Below are 20,351 nucleotides of genomic sequence, written 5' to 3'. Positions count from 1 at the left end.
CAGAACGGTAGCAGTGGTAGTAGAAACAGCAGAACGGTAGCAGCAGTAGCAGTAGTAGCAGAACTGTAGTAGTAGTAGTAATAGTAGCAGAACGGTAGTAGTAGTAGTAGTAGTAGTAGCAGCAGCAGAACGGTAGTAGTAGTAGTAGTAGTAGTAGCAGCAGCAGAACGGTAGCAGCGGTAGTAGTAATACTAGTAGTAGTAGCAGCAGTAGAAGGGTAGCAGTGGTAGTAGTAGCAGCAGAACGGTAGCAGCGGTAGTAGTAATAGTAGTAGTAGTAGCAGCAGCAGAACGGTAGCAGCGGTAGTAGTAATAGTAGTAGTAGTAGCAGCAGTAGAACGGTAGCAGTGGTAGTAGTAGCAGCAGAACGGTAGTAGCAGCAGCAGAAAGGTAGCAGTTGTAGTAGTAGCAGCAGAATGGTAGCAGTGGTAGTTGTAGCAGCAGAATGGTAGCAGTGATAGTAGCAGCAGCAGAACGGTAGCAGTGATAGTAGCAGCAACAGAACGGTGGTAGTAGTAGTAGTAGTAGCAGCAGCAGAATGGTAGCAGTGGCAGTAGTAGCAGCAGAACGGTAGTAGCAGCAGCAGAACGGTAGCAGTGGTTGTAGAAGCAGCAGAATGGTAGCAGCGGTAGCAGTAGTAGCAGAACGGTAGTAGTAGTAGTAATAGTAGGAGTAGTAGTAGTAGTAGTAGTAGCAGCAGCAGAAGGGTAGCAGCGGTAGTAGTAATAATAGTAGTAGTAGCAGCAGCAGAACGGTAGCAGCGGTAGTGGTAGCAGCAGCAGAACGGTCGCAGCGGTAGTAGTAGCAGCAGAATGGTAGCAGAGGTAGTAGTAGCAGCAGCAGAACGGAAGCAGCGGTAGTAGTAGTAGCAGCAGAATGGAAGCAGCGGTAGTAGTAGCAGCAGCAGCAGAACAGTAGCCGTGGTAGTAGTAGTAGCAGAAAAACAGTAGTAGTAGTAGTAGAAGCAGCAGAACGGTAGCAGTAGTAGTAGCGGTAGCAGTGGTAGTAGTAGCAGCAGTACGGTATCAGTGGTAGTAGTAGCAGAATGGTAGCAGTGGTAGTAGTAGTAGCAAAATGGTAGCAGTTGTAATTGTTGTAGTAGTAGTAGTAGCAGAACGGTAGCAGCGGTAGTATTAGGAGCATCAGCAGCAGAAAGGTTGCAGTAGCAGTAGCAGCAGCACGGTAGCAGCGGTGGTAGTAGTTGTAGTAGTGGTAACTGCAGCAGCAGAACAGTAGCAGTAGTAGTAGCTGTAGCAGTGGTAGAAGTAGCATCATAACGGTAGTCGTAGTAGTAGTAGCAGCAGAACGGTAGCAGTAGTAGTAGCGGTAGCAGTGGTAGTAGTAGCAGCAGTACGGTAGCAGTTTTAGTAGTAGCAGCAGAACGGTAGCAGTGGTAGTAGTAGCAGTAGAACGGTAGCAGTAGTAGTAGTAGAACGGTAGCAGTAGTAGTAGTAGCAGCAGAATGGTAGCAGCTTTAATTGTAGTAGTAGTAGTGGTAGCAGAACGGTAGCAGCGGTAGTAGTAGGAGCAGCAGCAGCAAAATGGTTGCAGTAGCAGTAGCAGCAGCACGGTAGCAGCGGTGGTAGTAGTTGTAGTAGTGGTAACAGCAGCAGCAGAATGGTAGCGGTGGTAGTAATAGTGGTAGCAGCGGTAGGTGTAGCAGAACAGTAATAGAAGCAGTAGTAGTAGTAGTAGCACGGTAGCAGTGATGGTAGTAGTAGCAGCAGAACGATAGCAGCGGTAGTAGTTGTAGTAGTAGAAGTAGCAGAATGGTAGCAGTGCTACTAGTAGCAGAACAGTAGTGGTTGGAGTAGTAGTAGCAGCAGAACAGTAGCGGTGGTATTAGTAGTGGTAGTAGTAGTAGCTGAACGGTTGCAGCAGTGGTAGAAGTAGTAGCATAATGGTTGTAGTGGTAGCAGCGGTAGCTCCTTCAACTGTTGGGCTGTTCAACTGTTCAACTGTTGAGTCTAGAGGGGCAGCTGTACACAGCATTGGCCTCCCTGAAGTCACAATGATTTATTATTATCCCCAGTGGCAGTGGAGAGGGAGAGAGAAAGGGAGGGTCAGAGAGAGGGTGGTTGGGAGGAATGGAGGGATAGAGAGAGGCAGAGAGGGAGAGCAGTCATACTGAGCCAGCAGGCAGAGCAAAAACAGTGGGAGGGAGTAGCAGAGAGAAGGCAGAACACTGTGAAAATAGAGATTTTAAAATACTGTCAACCTACAGAAAAATATATATACCAGCTAGGAGGGGAAATACATACATCTATTCTGTAACCAACATCAGGGGGTGAGTGTGTTGGGGAGTGTGTCCTCAACATGGGCTGTCAATTCACTTCAACCTGCTCGTTATTCTGGCAACGAGCAAATCATTAATCTCATTCATCGCCCAGCAGAGTCCAGATACTTCAGCGTCACAAGGTAGGCAGGGGAGGGGTGTGTGTTTTCTATGCGTTAACATGCTTACGTTTGAGTGTGAGTGGGTGTGTGAGAATGTGTGTGAGGGCGGGAAAGAGAGAGGTTACTAGTAGGGCCAGGCTGTCAGAAGATGCAAGCTAAATGCCATGTGACTCTGCAGAGAACCTTAGGGATTGGCTGAGAGCAGCTGTGACCTCAGCAAGCATCGCTCCCTCTTTCTCTCTCACTCTGCCTTCTCCACCCCGTCCCTCCCTCTTTACCCCCTCTTTTTCTAATCTTTTTAGAATAGCTTTTTTTCTTCCTCAGCATCCTCAGCTGATTGTGTAGGTTAGTAGCAGCATCTATGGCCTAAGCCCCAGCCCCTGCCTCTCTCGGGCTACCGATCGGCACAGTGCCCAGCCAGCCCCACCTCTCTGCCCAGCCGCGGTGCATGGACCCTGGGCCAGTTGACAGACGACGTGTGGGGGTGTTTGAGGCTGGGTGTTATCCGTGGCACTAGGCTTTGTGTTCTAGTTTATCATTTGCTAACCAGGGGCTTCTCTCCCCCTCCTGCTGTCTTTTCAGGCTCCTTGGAGATAGAGGAATGCAAATCTGCAATCATGATGGAAGGTAAGACACATTTTCATTGATTCTCTATTTATTTATCCGCCTCCTCAACGGTGTCTCATCTGCTAGCAGTGTGTGTGTGTGTGTGTGTGTGTGTGTTTGTGTGTGTGCGTGTGTGTTTGGCAGTTTCAAATGTCATAAGCTGCCCTGCTATTTTGAGTGCATGCATTCCAGTGATCTTGCCTGTCATTCAGTGGGAAGGGCACAGCCACCGTTGAGAATGTCTCTCCCTACCATGCCAACACAATGGCCCAGCTAATTGAACACGGTGTGTTTTTTCTCTCTCCCCCTCTTCCCTTCCCGTCATAAAGATTATTTGGTTTTATTGTGCGGAAGGGCTTATGGGCCAGCTGGCTAGCTTGTATAAATTCTATTTGTATGGAGCGACACACGCAGACACACACACACACACACACACACACACACACACACACACACACACACACACGGTTAACACGGTGTGTTCTGCTGTAGCATGTATATGCGCGACCAGTCGCTCGCGTTGTGTTTGAAGGCCATTTTCAACCTTAGGTATAGCTGCGTTAGTTCATGTGTACATGCTGTGGACAGATTGATCTGTCACAGTCACCTTGTGTTGAAAACACACGTTACATTCTGTCCGTTCTTAAACGCATGTATGGCCCTTTATGTTGATGACATAATCAGTCTGCGGTGATGGAGAGAGAGAAGTGTTATTTATGCATTCTGTAAACACACGATTCATTTAATACATTTATTCTACCTGTTCCGATTTGTTCATATAATCCATTATCTATTTAAAAAATTCATCCTCTATTTGTAACAGTGACTTATCCGTAGAAATATTATCTAGTCTAATAAGCCATTCTGATTCTATGGACTTATCTTATATTTATCTTTCTATTGATTTTGACAATATTACTGCTCATTTACCTGTATTTAAGCATGATAATGGCATCATTCAGACCTAGTTAGCCCAGTGTGTTGGGTATATGAACACCCAGACCGTCAGTTCCCTGACGTTCCCGTCTGTAGTAGTACAGTAATATGAACACCCAGACAGTCAGTACCCTGACGTTCCCCTCTGTAGTAGTACAGTAATATGAACACCCAGACCGTCAGTTCCCTGACGTTCCCGTCTGTAGTAGTACAGTAATATGAACACCCAGACCGTCAGTACCCTGACGTTCCCCTCTGTAGTAGTACAGTAATATGAACACCCAGACCGTCAGGACCCTGACGTTCCCCTCTGTAGTAGTACAGTAATATGAACACCCAGACCGTCAGTACCCTGACGTTCCCCTCTGTAGTAGTACAGTAATATGAACACCCAGACCGTCAGTACCCTGACGTTCCCCTCTGTAGTAGTACAGTAATATGAACACCCAGACCGTCAGGACCCTGACGTTCCCCTCTGTAGTAGTACAGTAATATGAACACCCAGACCGTCAGTACCCTGACATTCCCGTCTGTAGTAGTACAGTAATATGAACACCCAGACCGTCAGGACCCTGACGTTCCCGTCTGTAGTAGTACAGTAATATGAACACCCAGACCGTCAGGACCCTGACGTTCCCCTCTGTAGTAGTACAGTAATATGAACACCCAGACCGTCAGTACCCTGACGTTCCCGTCTGTAGTAGTACAGTAATATGAACACCCAGACCGTCAGTACCCTGACGTTCCCGTCTGTAGTAGTACAGTAATATGAACACCCAGACCGTCAGTACCCTGACGTTCCCGTCTGTAGTAGTACAGTAATATGAACACCCAGACCATCAGTACCCTGACGTTCCCGTCTGTAGTAGTACAGTAATATGAACACCCAGACCGTCAGTACCCTGACGTTCCCGTCTGTAGTAGTACAGTAATATGAACACCCAGACCGTCAGTACCCTGACGTTCCCCTCTGTAGTAGTACAGTAATATGAACACACAGACCGTCAGTACCCTGACGTTCCCCTCTGTAGTAGTACAGTAATATGAACACCCAGACCGTCAGTACCCTGACGTTCCCGTCTGTAGTAGTACAGTAATATGAACACCCAGACCGTCAGTTCCCTGACGTTCCCGTCTGTAGTAGTACAGTAATATGAACACCCAGACCGTCAGTACCCTGACGTTCCCGTCTGTAGTAGTACAGTAATATGAACACCCAGACCGTCAGTACCCTGACGTTCCCGTCTGTAGTAGTACAGTAATATGAACACCCAGACCGTCAGTTCCCTGACGTTCCCGTCTGTAGTAGTACAGTAATATGAACACCCAGACCGTCAGTACCCTGACAGTCCCCTCTGTAGTAGTACAGTAATATGAACACCCAGACCGTCAGTACCCTGACGTTCCCCTCTGTAGTAGGACAGTAATATGAACACCCAGACCGTCAGTTCCCTGACGTTCCCGTCTGTAGTAGTACAGTAATATGAACACCCAGACCGTCAGTACCCTGACATTCCCCTCTGTAGTAGTACAGTAATATGAACACCCAGACCGTCAGTACCCTGACGTTCCCCTCTGTAGTAGGACAGTAATATGAACACCCAGACCGTCAGTACCCTGACGTTCCCGTCTGTAGTAGTACAGTAATATGAACACCCAGACCGTCAGTACCCTGACGTTCCCGTCTGTAGTAGTACAGTAATATGAACACCCAGACCATCAGTACCCTGACGTTCCCGTCTGTAGTAGTACAGTAATATGAACACCCAGACCGTCAGTACCCTGACGTTCCCGTCTGTAGTAGTACAGTAATATGAACACCCAGACCTTCAGTACCCTGACGTTCCCGTCTGTAGTAGTACAGTAATATGAACACCCAGACCGTCAGTACCCTGACGTTCCCGTCTGTAGTAGTACAGTAATATGAACACCCAGACCGTCAGTACCCTGACGTTCCCCTCTGTAGTAGTACAGTAATATGAACACCCAGACCGTCAGTACCCTGACATTCCCCTCTGTAGTAGTACAGTAATATGAACACCCAGACCGTCAGTACCCTGACGTTCCCGTCTGTAGTAGTACAGTAATATGAACACCCAGACCGTCAGTACCCAGTACCCTGATTAATACATGTATTGTGTTGGTGATAGTGTATGCAGCTACACTATTTTCTTTTTTATCATAGAAACATGTCGTTAACCATCGGTTGGCTCTGGCTCTGATCCTTCCTGTGTGTCTGTGCCGTCAGTCATCCCCGGTCGCCCCCAGTTATCTCTGGTCGCCAGTCCCGGCTGTTAAGGTTGTTGGCTTGACTTCTGCCATAGAAATAGAAGTACTAGAATGGTTATTCCCATTCAAGTCAATGTTCCGTGTTCTGAGGAAATGTTCCTGTTCTTGTAATTTCTTTGGCACCTTCTCCGGAGTCCACATCATAGGACTGGAGGGGGCAGGGACAGCATTGTCTCATGACGGCAGCATTGAGTCTGGTGGAACACCCATTAGTAAAAACCCCATGATGTTTGAACATGGATAGGACCCCTGATTCTCTGATGCTGACATTCAATACAACACAATCACTGACCAGGTTATGATTGCCCAGGCCATTCTGACTCTCATACTGAGTTCTGACAACCCTATAGATAGCGATTTAGTGTGTTTTTGTGTGTGTGTTTTGTGAGATAATGCATGTACATCCATCATGTGCTCTGTGTCTGTCTCAATCAGTGTATCATAATGGTGTTACTCTTGGTCCCTCATCATAACCTCTGGACGGGTCACATGATGTGACGCTTTCTGAATGGTCATCAACAACCCAGTCAAAGCTCCTCACTTCCCCAGTCCATTGACAGTGGCTGATGAGATGTTAAATACGTACAAAAGCTATAGGTTATCAGACATGTCCTACAGCCACCAGTGACTATGTGATCCATCCGTCCCACCCGTCCCTTCCTTCCTTCCTTGTTTCCTTCCTCTTCTCAACTGGGTGCATGCCATCCACCAATTTAAATGCTTGCCCCCCAATCCTCTCCCACAAAACATGTGTACATTTTGGACTATAAATGGTGCCTTTTGGTATTATACTTATGCTAAAATATTTATTATATTCTATTAAGGCATTTGCTTTATGTTGGTATTCTTATCTTTTATTATTTCTTATTGTTGTTGCATTGTGGAGAAGGAACCTCAAGTAAGCATTTTGTTGGTGTATCCTGTACATACGCCAAAGAAAAATGAAATCTGATGAAGGCCTTTTGCTGTCAAAATGTTGGTTATTATTAAATGTATTGCATCTGAACAACAGAGTGTGAGGCTATGTATTCACTTCAAAGTTCATGCCATGCTATTTAGTTATGTACGTCTATTCGTCAGAGCTGAGGCTATGCTACGCTAGCTAGCTAGCTAGAGTTCAGCTCCGGCAGAGGCATCTACCAGCACGTGTCAAGGGAGAGGTGTTAGGCAATGTTAGGTATGGGTTGGGGTTGGAGGTTGCATGGGGAGGAAAGCGACAGTCACAGTGTGCCGTGTGTCTTTAAATAGCCCTCCATGATAGCGCCTCTTTAGCGTGACTCTGTGATGCTGGATTACTGACTGTCAGGTGTAAAAGTGGATGCTAATCCCTGTTAGCAGTGCTGTTTAAAATCCCATTTCTAGGAGGACCAGGTATGATAATGGTACTATACTGGAAACCATCAACAGTTTTATCTCTACAGAGGAAACACCCAGTTTAGCTGTCAGGGATAGATGTGGAGGTATGGTCCTAATCTTGAATAGGAAGTGATCCCCAGACCTCTCCTTAAAGGCCCAGTGCAGTCAAAAACATGATTTGCCTGTGTTTTTATATATACTTCCACACTATTTCACACTACTTCCACGAGGTTGGAATAATACTGTGAAATTGTAAAAATGAAAATGATGATAATGCCCTTTTTAGTATAAGAACTGTTTAAAAAGACCGTCTGATATTTCAGCCAGTTTTGGTGGGATGGAGTTTTGGCATGCCTGGTGACATCACCAGGTGGTAAATTGGTTAATAGACCAGTAAGAAAGACTTCCAAACCTTTCCGCCAATAACAGCTAGTTTTCAGCTTTCCACTCCCAGACAGTTCTAGCAAAATTCTTGCTTGAGAAATTGCTCTTTGCTAAGAAACTATTTTTGATCATTTTAAATTGACAACAATCACAGTAAGGTACTTAATTATTACCCAGCAAAAGATTTGGTATCGAGATAGAAACATCTCCATTGGACCTTTTAAAACTCCTGAGACCCCAGCCACTGACAGTCTTACATTGAATCTATTCCAGTACTAGCAGGACACCTGATACTGGCCCCAAGAGCTTGATCAAATCAAATCAGGTTATCAAGGAAAGGGTTGGGAAACACTTGGAGGTTATCAAGGAAAGGGTTGGGAAACACTGGAATAGGTGGCTGCACTGTAGGTTCCTGGTATTGTTATGGAGGAACAAGACTTATCACATAATCATAATCACAGTGCTTATTATGGTATTATTAAGTCCTGTTAAGGTTGATAGACAGGGACTACACAGTTAACCGTACAGGCAGATCTTGAAACGCCCACAGGATATGGTAACTCTAGGAATAAGAGCCCAGAGGGAGGCCCATTCTTGGGAGCTTTAGCCCTGGGTAACCTCCTAATGCTATGTTTCCAAGAAGAGGTCAATAGTATGGCTTTAAAAGTTTTAATATAGTTGAAGCTGTGACTGAATGGGAGAGGCCCAGGTGGTCCCAAAAAGGCTTCAGCTAGGGCTAACACCAGGGCTAATACCTTAGGCTAACACCAGGGCTATCACCTTAGGCTAACACCAGGGTTGGCATCAGGACAAGACTAGGATTTAGGAAGGCTGCTTTAAATAGATGTTTAAATAGTTGCTGTTCCATTTCCTGTGACTAGTTGTAGGTCTATGCTAGGTCCCACCCTAGCATTACTCTACAGGACCCGCCCCTGTTACCGTGGTTAACAGGGTTCTCCCTCCCTAGTCTGTTCGGTTGGCACTAACCTCAGCTGCAGCACCAACCCTGCACACTTTCATCCTGAACCATAAAACAATACATGACTAAAACCAAAGGTAACAATTTACATGAACTATACATAAAGCATCCATTACACATCTATAAATCACACCATAAACATAACATTGTAGTTAAAAACAACAAAGTATTCTTTTAATTCACCCTTGGTTCTTAATGAGCATTGTGTTGTGAGAGATTTACTATCCCCCTGTCTCTAGGTCCGGGACGATACCAGTATCGCGATGCTCGTTAGTATCGTGGTAAGTAAACAAAAAACTAAGATGATTTAACTTCTTTAGGAAAATGTTGGAAACAAGCATCATTATGTTGTCTTCCAGAGTCAAATGTATTTATTTTCTAACCTATAGCACACAATATTTTACATGCAGAAAGTTTTTAAAGGACCAAAGAGTTTGGTCTACTTCATGTTTTTATTTTTGCCGTGGAAAAAATATAGCGATACTGGTGTTGTCACAGACCTATGTGTTACTGGACAGGCCCTGGTCACTGTGTTGAGCTACTTAGAGGCAGAGCTTCTCCAGAATGACGGGCTAGCCTGTCTGCCTGCTAGGGTGTTAACGGTAGTAGGGGTTCCTCTCACAGACACACAGGAAAAGTAAATGCCTTATTAGTCACGTGACAGGAAGATAATGATTTAAAAGCACATTAAGTTGACATGTGCCTGTGACGCAGGCTTCCGTATGGATTGTCAGGCTGGTTATTTACAGTATGTCAGTCTGTTTGCCTTCCAGACTTTCTTTCTCTGTCTTTTTAGCTGTTTGTCTCTCAGTCTCCTTATATTTTGTATCGCTGTCTCTCTCTCTAGTTTGTCCATCTGTCTGTGTGTGTGTGTTAGAGCCTTCTTGAACATGTGTCCCTGGATTAGGAGGTCTCTCTTTCTCTCTTCTCAGACACACACACACGCGCGCAAGCATGCACTCGCACACAATACACACAAACACACGAACACATATACACCGCAGAAACTCCTGATGATTATACTGTCTCTGACAGCAGTGAGAGAATACCAAAACCACCAGGAACAGAGCCGAGTGAAAAAGAAAGAGAAATATCAAATCAAATGTTATTTATCACATACACCGAATACAACAGGTGTGGACCTTACCGTGAAATGCTTACTGACAAGCCCTTAACCAACAACGCAGTTCAAGAAATAGAGTTAAGAAAATATTTACATAATAAACTAAAGTACTTAAAAAAAATATATATATAAGTAACACAAGAAAATGACATAACAATGACGAGGCTATATACAGGGGATAGCTGTAGGATTGGAGGGAGAGAGACAACACAGAGCAAGAAACGGTGTGTCAGGAAAAGATGGGTAAACAGAGGAAGAGAGATGAAGGGACATAGGTAATCAGTCAGAAAGCTTAGAGATAAACAGAGTATGAGCATAAAAGAGGGAGACAGGGGACTGATAGTGTGAGAGGAGGTGAGGGAGAGCAGCAGGGAGAGAGAGAATGGGAGAGAGGGAGAGAGAAGGGAGAGCTTGAGGGAGAGACGGAGAGATAGCCTGTGATTCCAGTGACCCCGGATGGCAGTCAGCTCAGGTCTCTATTTTGTTGAGTCACTGTCCTGCGTGTTACATCACTGGCCTCTGGGACTCCTATTTGCTCGAACTCAGAAAGTCTAGACAGGATCTCAGAAATATGTAGAGCCCAAATAACTCATTACAATCTCTACCAGTATACAGACTTTTAGCCCCGATTAGAACCCAAACAATGCCAGCCGTGATTCTGCCCGCAGCTCTGCCATCCTGTCACTGCCATGCCAGAGTCCAGAGGCAACCAGCTTGTGCCAGACTATTCCATCTGAGAATATCTGTTTTGACTCTTACTACAATGTTCAGTCTCTCTCCTCTCCTCCTCCTTTCCCCTGAGTATCCTCCATTTCCTGTTGATATGGACATCTGCTCCGCTCCTTCCCTACTTCCGGTTTTGAGGAGGGAGAGCTGTAGGGATGGGGTAAAGAAGAGGGGGATGCCTTGAGGGAATTTGGAGTGACTTATTTTGGTCATGTTTTATTAATCTCTTCCCTCCATAACTAAATCAGCTGCTCCCACGTTGCCTATTAACTATGGCTGTGTCTGTCTCTGGCCCTCTCTCAGCCCCACAATGTCTCTGACTGGATACAAACACAGACATAATACACAGTCCACTGTTAGTTGTAATCTCAGTGGGCAATCTGATCTCACTTTGCCAGTTTTGTGCAGTGTAGGGAATTCAACCGCTGGTTAAAGAGGATTTTAGAGGGACTCATCTCCAGGATAGTACAGGTAATGTATAGTTTCAACTCTGTAGTGGTGGCATCCATTTTGATCTATAGAACAGTGTTTATGTTGCATTAACAGTATGGACGTATCCATTAGGTTTCACTGTGATGCTGGTATCACAGTGAAAAACAAAAGCTGTCAAAGAGGGCAATTCCCCCATTTGTCCTGTTTTACACATGTACAAGTATGTGGTGTGAAATGTGTTTTTTTTTTCATATCCTATTTTCCCTGAGATGGCCAGGGATGGAGACTAGTATGGGTGCAGGCAGTGACACAGGTCGTGTCTACACTTGACATTTACATGAGACTTCTGCTATCAGAATACGAAGGTCGCATTGAAAACACGGGTTTAGATGCACAAAAGTAGCTTTGTGGTCTGATTGTGTCCAGATCTGGCTGACCACTTCAGAAGGTGGTAAGGGATGCATTGTGTGCGGATTTCTTGTCTATCTGGATACAATCAGGCTACCGAAAGCACATACAGTGGGCAAAGTCATCAGCACTCCTCCCACAAAGTCTCCAGAAAACGTGTGTTTTGGGACCGAGAGGCACCTTTTCATTATAATGTTGGAGGAAATGCGTTCCTAGCGTGTGAGGAATGTTTGCTTGCCTCATAAATGCTAGCCAGCTAGCTAATATTTAGAAAAAAAGCTTGAGTTATGCTAACCCGTTTGCAATCTCTTTAGCATTACTTGCTAGCTTTCTGGCTAGCTACAGAGGTTAGCTAGCTAGTTGGCTGCAGTAGTTAGCTACTGCCATCAGTTGTTGTTGTGTTATCATATTTGGACTATTCCACCATTTGTGAAATGGCATCCGTACACAGTGGACCCGGTAGACAAATTTAAATGGAGGTGTGGATGCATGACGTGTTCAGAATTCCATGATCAGAACTCTATGATCAGAATACTGAAGCTGCATGAACTGTCAAGTCTAGACACAGTCACAGTGATGCAGCACCACGGCAACAGGAAGAGTAGAGATGAGGTTTTAGATGGAAACTATGAGGATGGATGGAGGGGGATGGAGGTCAGCTCTGTTTGACATGTGTGGGTGAGTGTGTGAGATGTATTTGTGTGTGGAATGTGTATGTGGGTGTGTTTGCATTGTCTGTGTGTGTACATGTGGTGTGTGTGTGTGTAGTGTATGTGTGTGTACCTGTACTGTGTGTACGTGTAGTGTATGTGTGTGTACGTGTGTGTATTTGTGTGTACACGTAGTGTATGAGTGTGTACATGTAGTGTATGTGTGTGTATGTGTGTGCATGTAGTGTATGTGGGTGTACATGTAGTGTATGTGTGTGCATGTAGTGTATGTGGGTGTACATGTAGTGTATGTGTGTGTACATTTAGTGTATGTGTGTGTATATGTGTGTACACATAGTGTATGTAATCCAAGATGGAGTAGCAGTCAGATGTCTTTGTCCTGTCGTGTCCCTGGTATATATCGTTTTACATCTTTTTCGTCACATATCCTTCAAAATATTTTGCTCAACATCTAAATACTCTCCTGCAACCTGCCTCACCCAATGTGGCGTGAATCTGCTTTTTTTCCCCCTAAAGTATTTATATTTACTTCGGATCTGGAATCCCTCAACTGAAGCTAGCCTGCTAACTACGAGCTATCAGTCAGCAAACCATTGCCAGCGGTCATCAGCTAACCTTCAGCTCGGAAAGCTCTCGTCAGTTCGAACAACGTGACTCTAACCAGAGCATAAGGGACCTGTTATTTTTATCCCCGGATTCCTACCGCAAACTGAACATTTTCATCTGGATCTTCACAACTAGCTAACCGCAATCCCGGATGACTACTCCTGGCTAGCGTTTCTATCCCAGAGGAAGCACAAATTAGCTTAAAGCTAGCCCGGCCAGGGCTCCTGTGCTACCACCGAAGTATACTCCTGGTCTAAAATATCCAGACCCCTTCTACAGCCGGTACGGGGCATGGAACCCCGCAGATCCCATACGACTGGAATGACTACATAATCTGCCCGAGGACTCCCAACAGGCCCCTCAGGCGCGACGCCCGCTGAAGGCCCATTATGCTAACCAACTAGGCATGCTAGCTACCTAGAGCTACTTGGAACCCTACTAATTCCACGACTGGTCTATTGACGTCACCGCACAAAGAGGCAAAAACAGACTTACCCTTATCGCAACATCCCCCAAAGGCTAACTTTCTATTCCCTGCTAACTGCTTACTAACCCGGGCCTGCTAACTGCTAGCTTGCCCCGGTCTACTAACTGCTAGTTTCCGGCCCTGGCCTGCTAATTGCTAGCTTACCTGCCCGGTCTGTAACTGCTAGCCCATGCTAACTGCTTGCTTGCTAACCTGGCCTGCTAACTGCTAGCTTGCCCCGGTCTACTAGCTGCTAGCTTGTTTAGCCCCGGCCTACTAACTGTTAGCTTGTTAGCATCGGCCTGCTAACTGTCTGAATCGCTGGGTCCCCAGCCAGCCCAACCACTCACTGGACCCATATGTTCACTTGGCTACGCATGCCTCTCTCTAATATCAATATGCCTTGTCCATTACTGTCCTGGTTAGTGATTACCGTCTTATTTCACTGTAGAGCCTCTAGCCCTGCTCAATATACCTTAACCAACCATGTTGTTCCACCTCCTACATATGCGATGACATCACCTGGTTTAAACATCTCTAGAGACTATATCTCTCTTCATTACTCAATGCCTAGGTTTACTTCCAATGTACTCACATCCTACCTTACCTTTGTCTGTACTCTATGCCTTGAATCTATGCTATTGTGCCCAGAAACCTGCTCCTTTTACTCTCTGTTCTGAACGTGCTAGACGGCCAGTTCGTATAGTCTTTAGCAGTACCCTTATCCTACTTCTCCTCTGTTCCTCTGGTGATGTGGAGGTTAATCCAGGTCCTGCAGTGCCTAGCTCCACTCCCACCCCACAGGTGCTCTCATTTGTTGACTTCTGTAAACGTAAAAGCCTTGGTTTCATGCATGTTAACATTAGAAGCCTACTCCCTAAGTTTGTTTTACTCACTGCTTTAGCACACTCTGCCAACCCAGATGTCTTAGCCGTGTCTGAATCCTGGCTTAGGAAAACCACCAAAAACCTTGAAATTTCCATTCCTAACTATAACGTTTTCCGCCAAGATAGAACTGCCAAAGGGGGCGGTGTTGCAATCTACTGCAGAGATAGTCTGCAGAGTTCTGTATTACTATCTAAGTCTGTACCCAAACAATTTGAGCTTCTACTTCTAAAAATGCACCTTTCCAGAAACAAGTCTCTCAATGTTGCCGCTTGCTATAGACCTCCCTCTGCCCCCAGCTGTGCACTCAATACCATAAGTGAATTGATTGCCCCCCATCTATCTTCTGAGCTCGTGCTACTAGGTGATCTAAATTGGGACATGCTTAACACCCCGGCCATCCTACAAACTAAGCTTGATGCCCTCAATCTCACACAAATTATCAATGAACCTACCAGGTTCAACCCCAAATCAGTAAACACGGGGACCCTCATAGATGTCATCCTAACTAACTCGCCCTCTAAATACACCTCTGCTGTTTTCAATCAAGATCTCAGCGATCACTGCCTCATTGCCTGCATCCGTAATGGGTCTGCAACCAAACGACCACCGCTCATCACTGTCAAACGCTCCCTGAAACATTTATGCGAGCAGGCCTTTCTAATCGACCTGGCCGGGGTATCCTGGAATGACATTGACCTCATCCCGTCAGTAGATGATGCCTGGCTATTCTTTAAAAGTGCCTTCCTCATCTTAAATAAGCATGCCCCTCTCAAAAAATGTAGAACTAGGAATAGATATAGTCCTTGGTTCACTCCAGACCTGTCTGCCCTTGACCAGCACAAAAACATCCTGTGGCGTTCTGCATTAGCATCGAATAGCCCCTGTGATATGCAACTTTTCAGGGAAATTAGGAACAAATATACACAGGCAGTTAGAAAAGCTAAGGCAAGCTTTTTCAAACAGAAATTTGCATCCTGTAGTACTAACTCAAAAAAATTCTGGGACACTGTAAAGTCCATGGAGAATAAGAGCACCCCATCCCAGCTGCACACTGCTCTGAGGCTAGGAAACACTGTCACCGCAGATAAATCCACTATAATTGAGAATTTCAATAAGCATTTCTCTACGGCTGGCCATGCTTTCCACCTGTTTACCCCTACCCCGGTTAACTGCCCAGCACCCTCCACAGCAACCTGCCAAAGCCCCCACCATTTCTCCTTTACCCAAATCCAGATAGCTGATGTTCTGAAAGAGCTGCAAAATCTGGACCCCTACAAATCAGCCGGGCTAGACAATCTGGACCCTCTCTTTCTAAAAATATCTGCCGAAATTGTTGCAACCCCTATTACTAGCCTGTTCAACCTCTCTTTCGTATCGTCTGATATTCACAAAGATTGGAAAGCTGCCGCGGTCATCCCCCTCTTCAAAGGGGGTGACACTCTAGACCCAAACTGCTACAGACCTATATCTATCCTACCCTGTCTTTCTAAGGTCTTCGAAAGCCAAGTTAACAAACAGATTACTGACCATTTCAAATCACACCATACCTTCGCCGCTATGTAATCTGGTTTCAGAGCTGGTCATGGGTGCACCTCAGCCACGCTCAAGGTTCTAAACGACATCATAACCGCCATCGATAAGAGACATTACTGTGCAGCCATATTCATCGACCTGGCCAAGGCTTTCGACTCTGTCAATCACAACATTCTTATTGGCAGACTCGAAAGCCTTGGTTTCTCAAATGATTGCCTCGCCTGGTTTACCAACTACTTCTCAGATAGAGTTCTGTGTGTCAAATCGGAGGGACTGTTGTCCAGTCCTCTGACAGTCTCTATGGGTGTGCCACAGGGTTCAATTCTCGGGCCGACTCTCTTTTCTGTATACATCAATGATGTTGCTCTTGCTGCTGGTGATTCTCTGATCCACCTCTACGCAGACGACACCATTCTGTATACTTCTGACCCCTCCTTGGACACTGTGTTAACTAACCTCCAGACGAGCTTCAATGCCATACAACTCTCCTTCCGTGGCCTCCAACTGCTCTTAAACGCAAATAAAACTAAATGCATGCTATTCAATCGATCACTGCCCGCACCTACCCGCCCGTCCAGCATCACTACTCTGGACGGCTCTGATTTAGAATACGTGGACAACTACAAATACCTGGGTGTCTGGTTAGACTGTAAACTCTCCTTCCAGACTCACATTCAGCATCTCCAATCCAAAATTAAATCTAGAATCGGCTTCCTATATCGCAACAAAGCATCCTTCACTCATGCTGCCAAACATACCCTCGTAAAACTTACCACCCTACCGATCCTCGACTTCGGTGATGTCATCTATAAAATAGCCTCCAACACTCTACTCAACAAACTGGATGCAGTCTATCACAGTGCCATCCGTTTTGTCACCAAAGCCCCATACACTACCCATCATTGCGACCTGTACGCTCTCGTTGGTTGGCCCTCGCTTCATACTCGTCGCCAAATCCACTGGCTACAGGTTATCTACAAGTCTCTGCTAGGTAAAGCCCCGCCTTATCTCAGCTCACTGGTCACCATAGCAGCACCCACTCGTAGCACGCGCTCCAGCAGATATATCTCACTGGTCACCCCCAAAGCCAATTCCTCCTTTGGTCGTCTTTCCTTCCAGTTCTCTGCTGTCCATGACTGGAACGAATTGCAAAAATCTCTGAAGCTGGAGACTCACATCTCCCTCACTAGCTTTAAGCACCAGCTGTCAGAGCAGATCACTGCACTTGTACATAGCCCATCTGTAAACATCCCATCTATCTACCTACCTCATCCCCATACTGGTATTTATTGATTTATTTATTTTATCTCTACCTGCACATTCATCTTCTGCCAATCTACCATTCCAGTGTTTAATTGCTATATTGTAATTACTTCGCCACCATGGCCTATTTATTGCCTTAACATACCTCATTTGCTCTCACTGTATATAGACTTTTTGTTTTATTTTGTTCTACTGTATTATTGACTGTATGTTTTGTTTATTCCATGTGTAACTCTTGTGTTGTTGTATGTGTCGAATTGCTACGCTTTATCTTGGCCAGGTCGCAGTTGCAAATGAGAACTTGTTCTCAACTAGCCTACCTGGTTAAATAAAGGTTAAATAAAAAAATAAAAAATGTGTGTGCGTGTAGTGTATGTATGTGTATGTGTGTGTACACATAGTGTATGTGTGTGTACATGTAGTGTATGTGTGTGTACATGTAGTATATGTGTGTGTACATGTAGTGTATGTATGTATGTGTGTGTACATGTAGTGTATTTGTGTGTACACGTAGTGGATGTGTGTGTACACGTATAGTATATGTGTGTGTATACGTAGTGTATGTGTGTGTGTACACGTTGTGTATGTGTGTGTACGTGTAGTGTATGTGTGTGTACGTGTAGTGTATGTGTGTGTACACGTAGTGTATGTGTGTACATGTTGTTTATGTGTGTGTACACGTAGTGTATGTGTATGTACGCATAGTGTATGTGTGTGTACACGTAGTGTATGTGTGTGTACATGTTGTGCATGTGTGTGTATATGTGTGTGTACACATACTGTATGTGTGTGTACACGTAGTGTATGTGTGTGTGTACACGTAGTGTATGTGTGTGTACATGTAGTATATGTGTGTGTACGTGTGTGTATGAGACAAGGAATATAGTATATCAGACAGCTGTGACTGAGCGGTAGCTGAATGTGTAATATCTTGCAGGGTAGTAGGTGGTGTGTGTGTCTACATGCATGTGTGTGTTTGCACGTGAGTGCCTGCGTGTGAAGGCCTGAGGGAAGAACTCTAGCTTAGAGGAGTCCTTTTAACCATGCTGGTTGATCAGTCCACAGTCTGAGACACTGTTGATGCTCTGGACCTCATCTCTCTCCCCTAGTTATCTCTCCAGGGAAGTTTGGTCCTCTTCCAAAGCAAAGGAGAGGAGAGAGAAATTCAGTTTTTGGACAGCTTTGACCTTTTGTGAGACAGTTATTTAGTATGGTTATGTCCAATTAGGATTTCCTAGGCAGCTCGGTCCCTGCTGGACCTACGTCACTGGTACTTGATTTGATAATTACACACACAAATGATATTTCGTTATACATGATGCTGTCCATTAGATATAAATGAATAGCTGTAATGCATTTGAGTCAGTGGTTTGTAGCTGCACTTTACTTCTATGTTTGGGATACTAATTTAGCATGGCAAAGAACCTCCCAGGCCCTGTTGTGCTTCAAGAGTATATTGTAGATGAATAATATTCCATTGTCATGATTGTATTGTATTGCACCCTCTAACTTCTTCCACAGAGCCGTGGCCTCATTTCTTTAATCTATTATTGCTAGCAATGTTTTTTTGTGAGATGTCAGAGATTGTGTGATGTGTTCTGGCCTTGGTCTGGAGTCTTGATGTGTTGGTCTTGACATGCTTTATGTGACATGCTGACAAACGAGGTCAGTCTTTTTACTACAAAATGAACGATAGCTCATTTGATAATGTTTCTGGATAGGTTCCGATGACGTCAGACACTCACCTAGTCTCCTTGGACAATGGACATACAGACATAGCTATTCCTGGATGCTCTTTGCTCCCTCCCTGCAGCATCTGACTGCCTGGCAGAATACCAGTCATTCTCAGTGAATCTCGGTTTTACAGCCAGAGGAAGGACTGTTTGATGTTGTTGTGTTTGAGGTTTATATGAGCCTTGAAGACAACCTCACCGCACCGCAGAGCCTGACGTCTTTGTAGACTTATTTTTTCAAAAGAAAATCCCACTGGCTGTTTAACTATGGAGGAAGACAAGCAGCCACATCTCATCTCATCATCTATTTCGATTGTGGACACGTACAAGGACTATATAGTTTCACATAGCATAGTCTTAGAATAAGCAAATCCATTTTAATTTGATTTCTTTGAAATTCAAATCCATATTATGTATATAGACTTTTAAAAGTGTTCAATGAAACATTTGATCTTAAGGTACTACTGAGGAAGTTACTTCTTCAACACAGAGATGGGAAAGGGAGTAGGGTAGGTTAGATTGTCGAGTCGAAGCCCCAGGCTGTCTCAGCACCTTGGTGCTGCCCTGGTGTACAGCTGTGCTCGGTGTGTCTCGCCCTTTGAAAGTCATGTCAGTGGGGCTCAGAGCGTACGTGTCCCCATCCCACAACCAGTTTCTTCTTATAAGATGATTTTGTTTGATGTAGGGCTGCTAAGATTCTCACTCCATTTTGCGCCTGTTTTGAAGTTGAAATGAACCAGTGCTTTTGATATGTTCTTTATCTGGTGTTTGATAGGTGATGGCCAAGCAGACACTTTACCTGGGATGCGTTTTTTATGACGGGATCAGAGCAGCAGCCTATGGTTACCACAGGGCTGGGTGGGGGTGTGAGTTAGAGGATTGGTGGTGTGTGTTTCTTCAAGTGGTTCCAGACATAGAGATTTCTTGTGGTTTCTCTCTCTCTTTCATTCTTTCATTCTTCCTTCCTTCCCTTTGTAAACAGACCTCCTTAGTGGCTTGTGGATGGGATGGTGGTTTATGAGAATAAGTTTAAGTTTTTTTTAAATAGACCCTCTGGTTAGAAGGGCCTGACAGTACATTCCCCTCCCTGATCAACCTGTAATCCCTATATGGAGGGGGCAGGAGATCAGGACTGCCTTGGACACACTGATTAGAGAGGGATGGAGGGAAGAGAAATCTAAAGTTATTCCTAACAGCTTTGAACCTTTAGCAGTCAGATCACCCTATCGGTCTGGAGGGAGGGAGAGATCCCAATTTAAGATCTGACAAAAAATACTTAAATCAGTTATAGAACCCATTGCCCTCTATGGTTGTGAGGTCTAGGATCCACTCCCCAACCAAGAATTCACAAAATGGGACAAACACCCGATTGAGACTCATGCAGAATTTTGCAAAAATATACTTTGTGTACAACGCAAAACCCCAACCAATCCATGCAGAGCAGAATTAGGACAATACCCACTAGTTATCAAAATTCAGAAAAGAGATGTTCAATTCTACAACCACCTAAAAGGAAGCAATGCACACACATTCCACCACAAAGCCTTCACCTACAG

At 45.0% G+C, this 20,351-nt stretch overlaps 1 protein-coding gene across 1 annotated transcript in view; it reads left to right on the top strand.

The window, feature by feature from the left end:
• The window catches only part of sgip1a (SH3GL interacting endocytic adaptor 1a), a 138,869-nt gene that overhangs the window by 38,888 nt on the left and 79,630 nt on the right, over nt 1-20,351 (top strand). Inside the window, 1 exon segment of the mRNA XM_042322357.1 lies at nt 2,979-3,023. Coding sequence (XP_042178291.1) covers nt 2,979-3,023 — 45 coding nt within the window.

Source organism: Oncorhynchus tshawytscha, linkage group LG05 (genome assembly GCF_018296145.1).
Source record: "Oncorhynchus tshawytscha isolate Ot180627B linkage group LG05, Otsh_v2.0, whole genome shotgun sequence".
NCBI lineage: Eukaryota > Metazoa > Chordata > Actinopteri > Salmoniformes > Salmonidae > Oncorhynchus > Oncorhynchus tshawytscha.
This window is presented reverse-complemented; position numbering and strand designations above follow the sequence as displayed.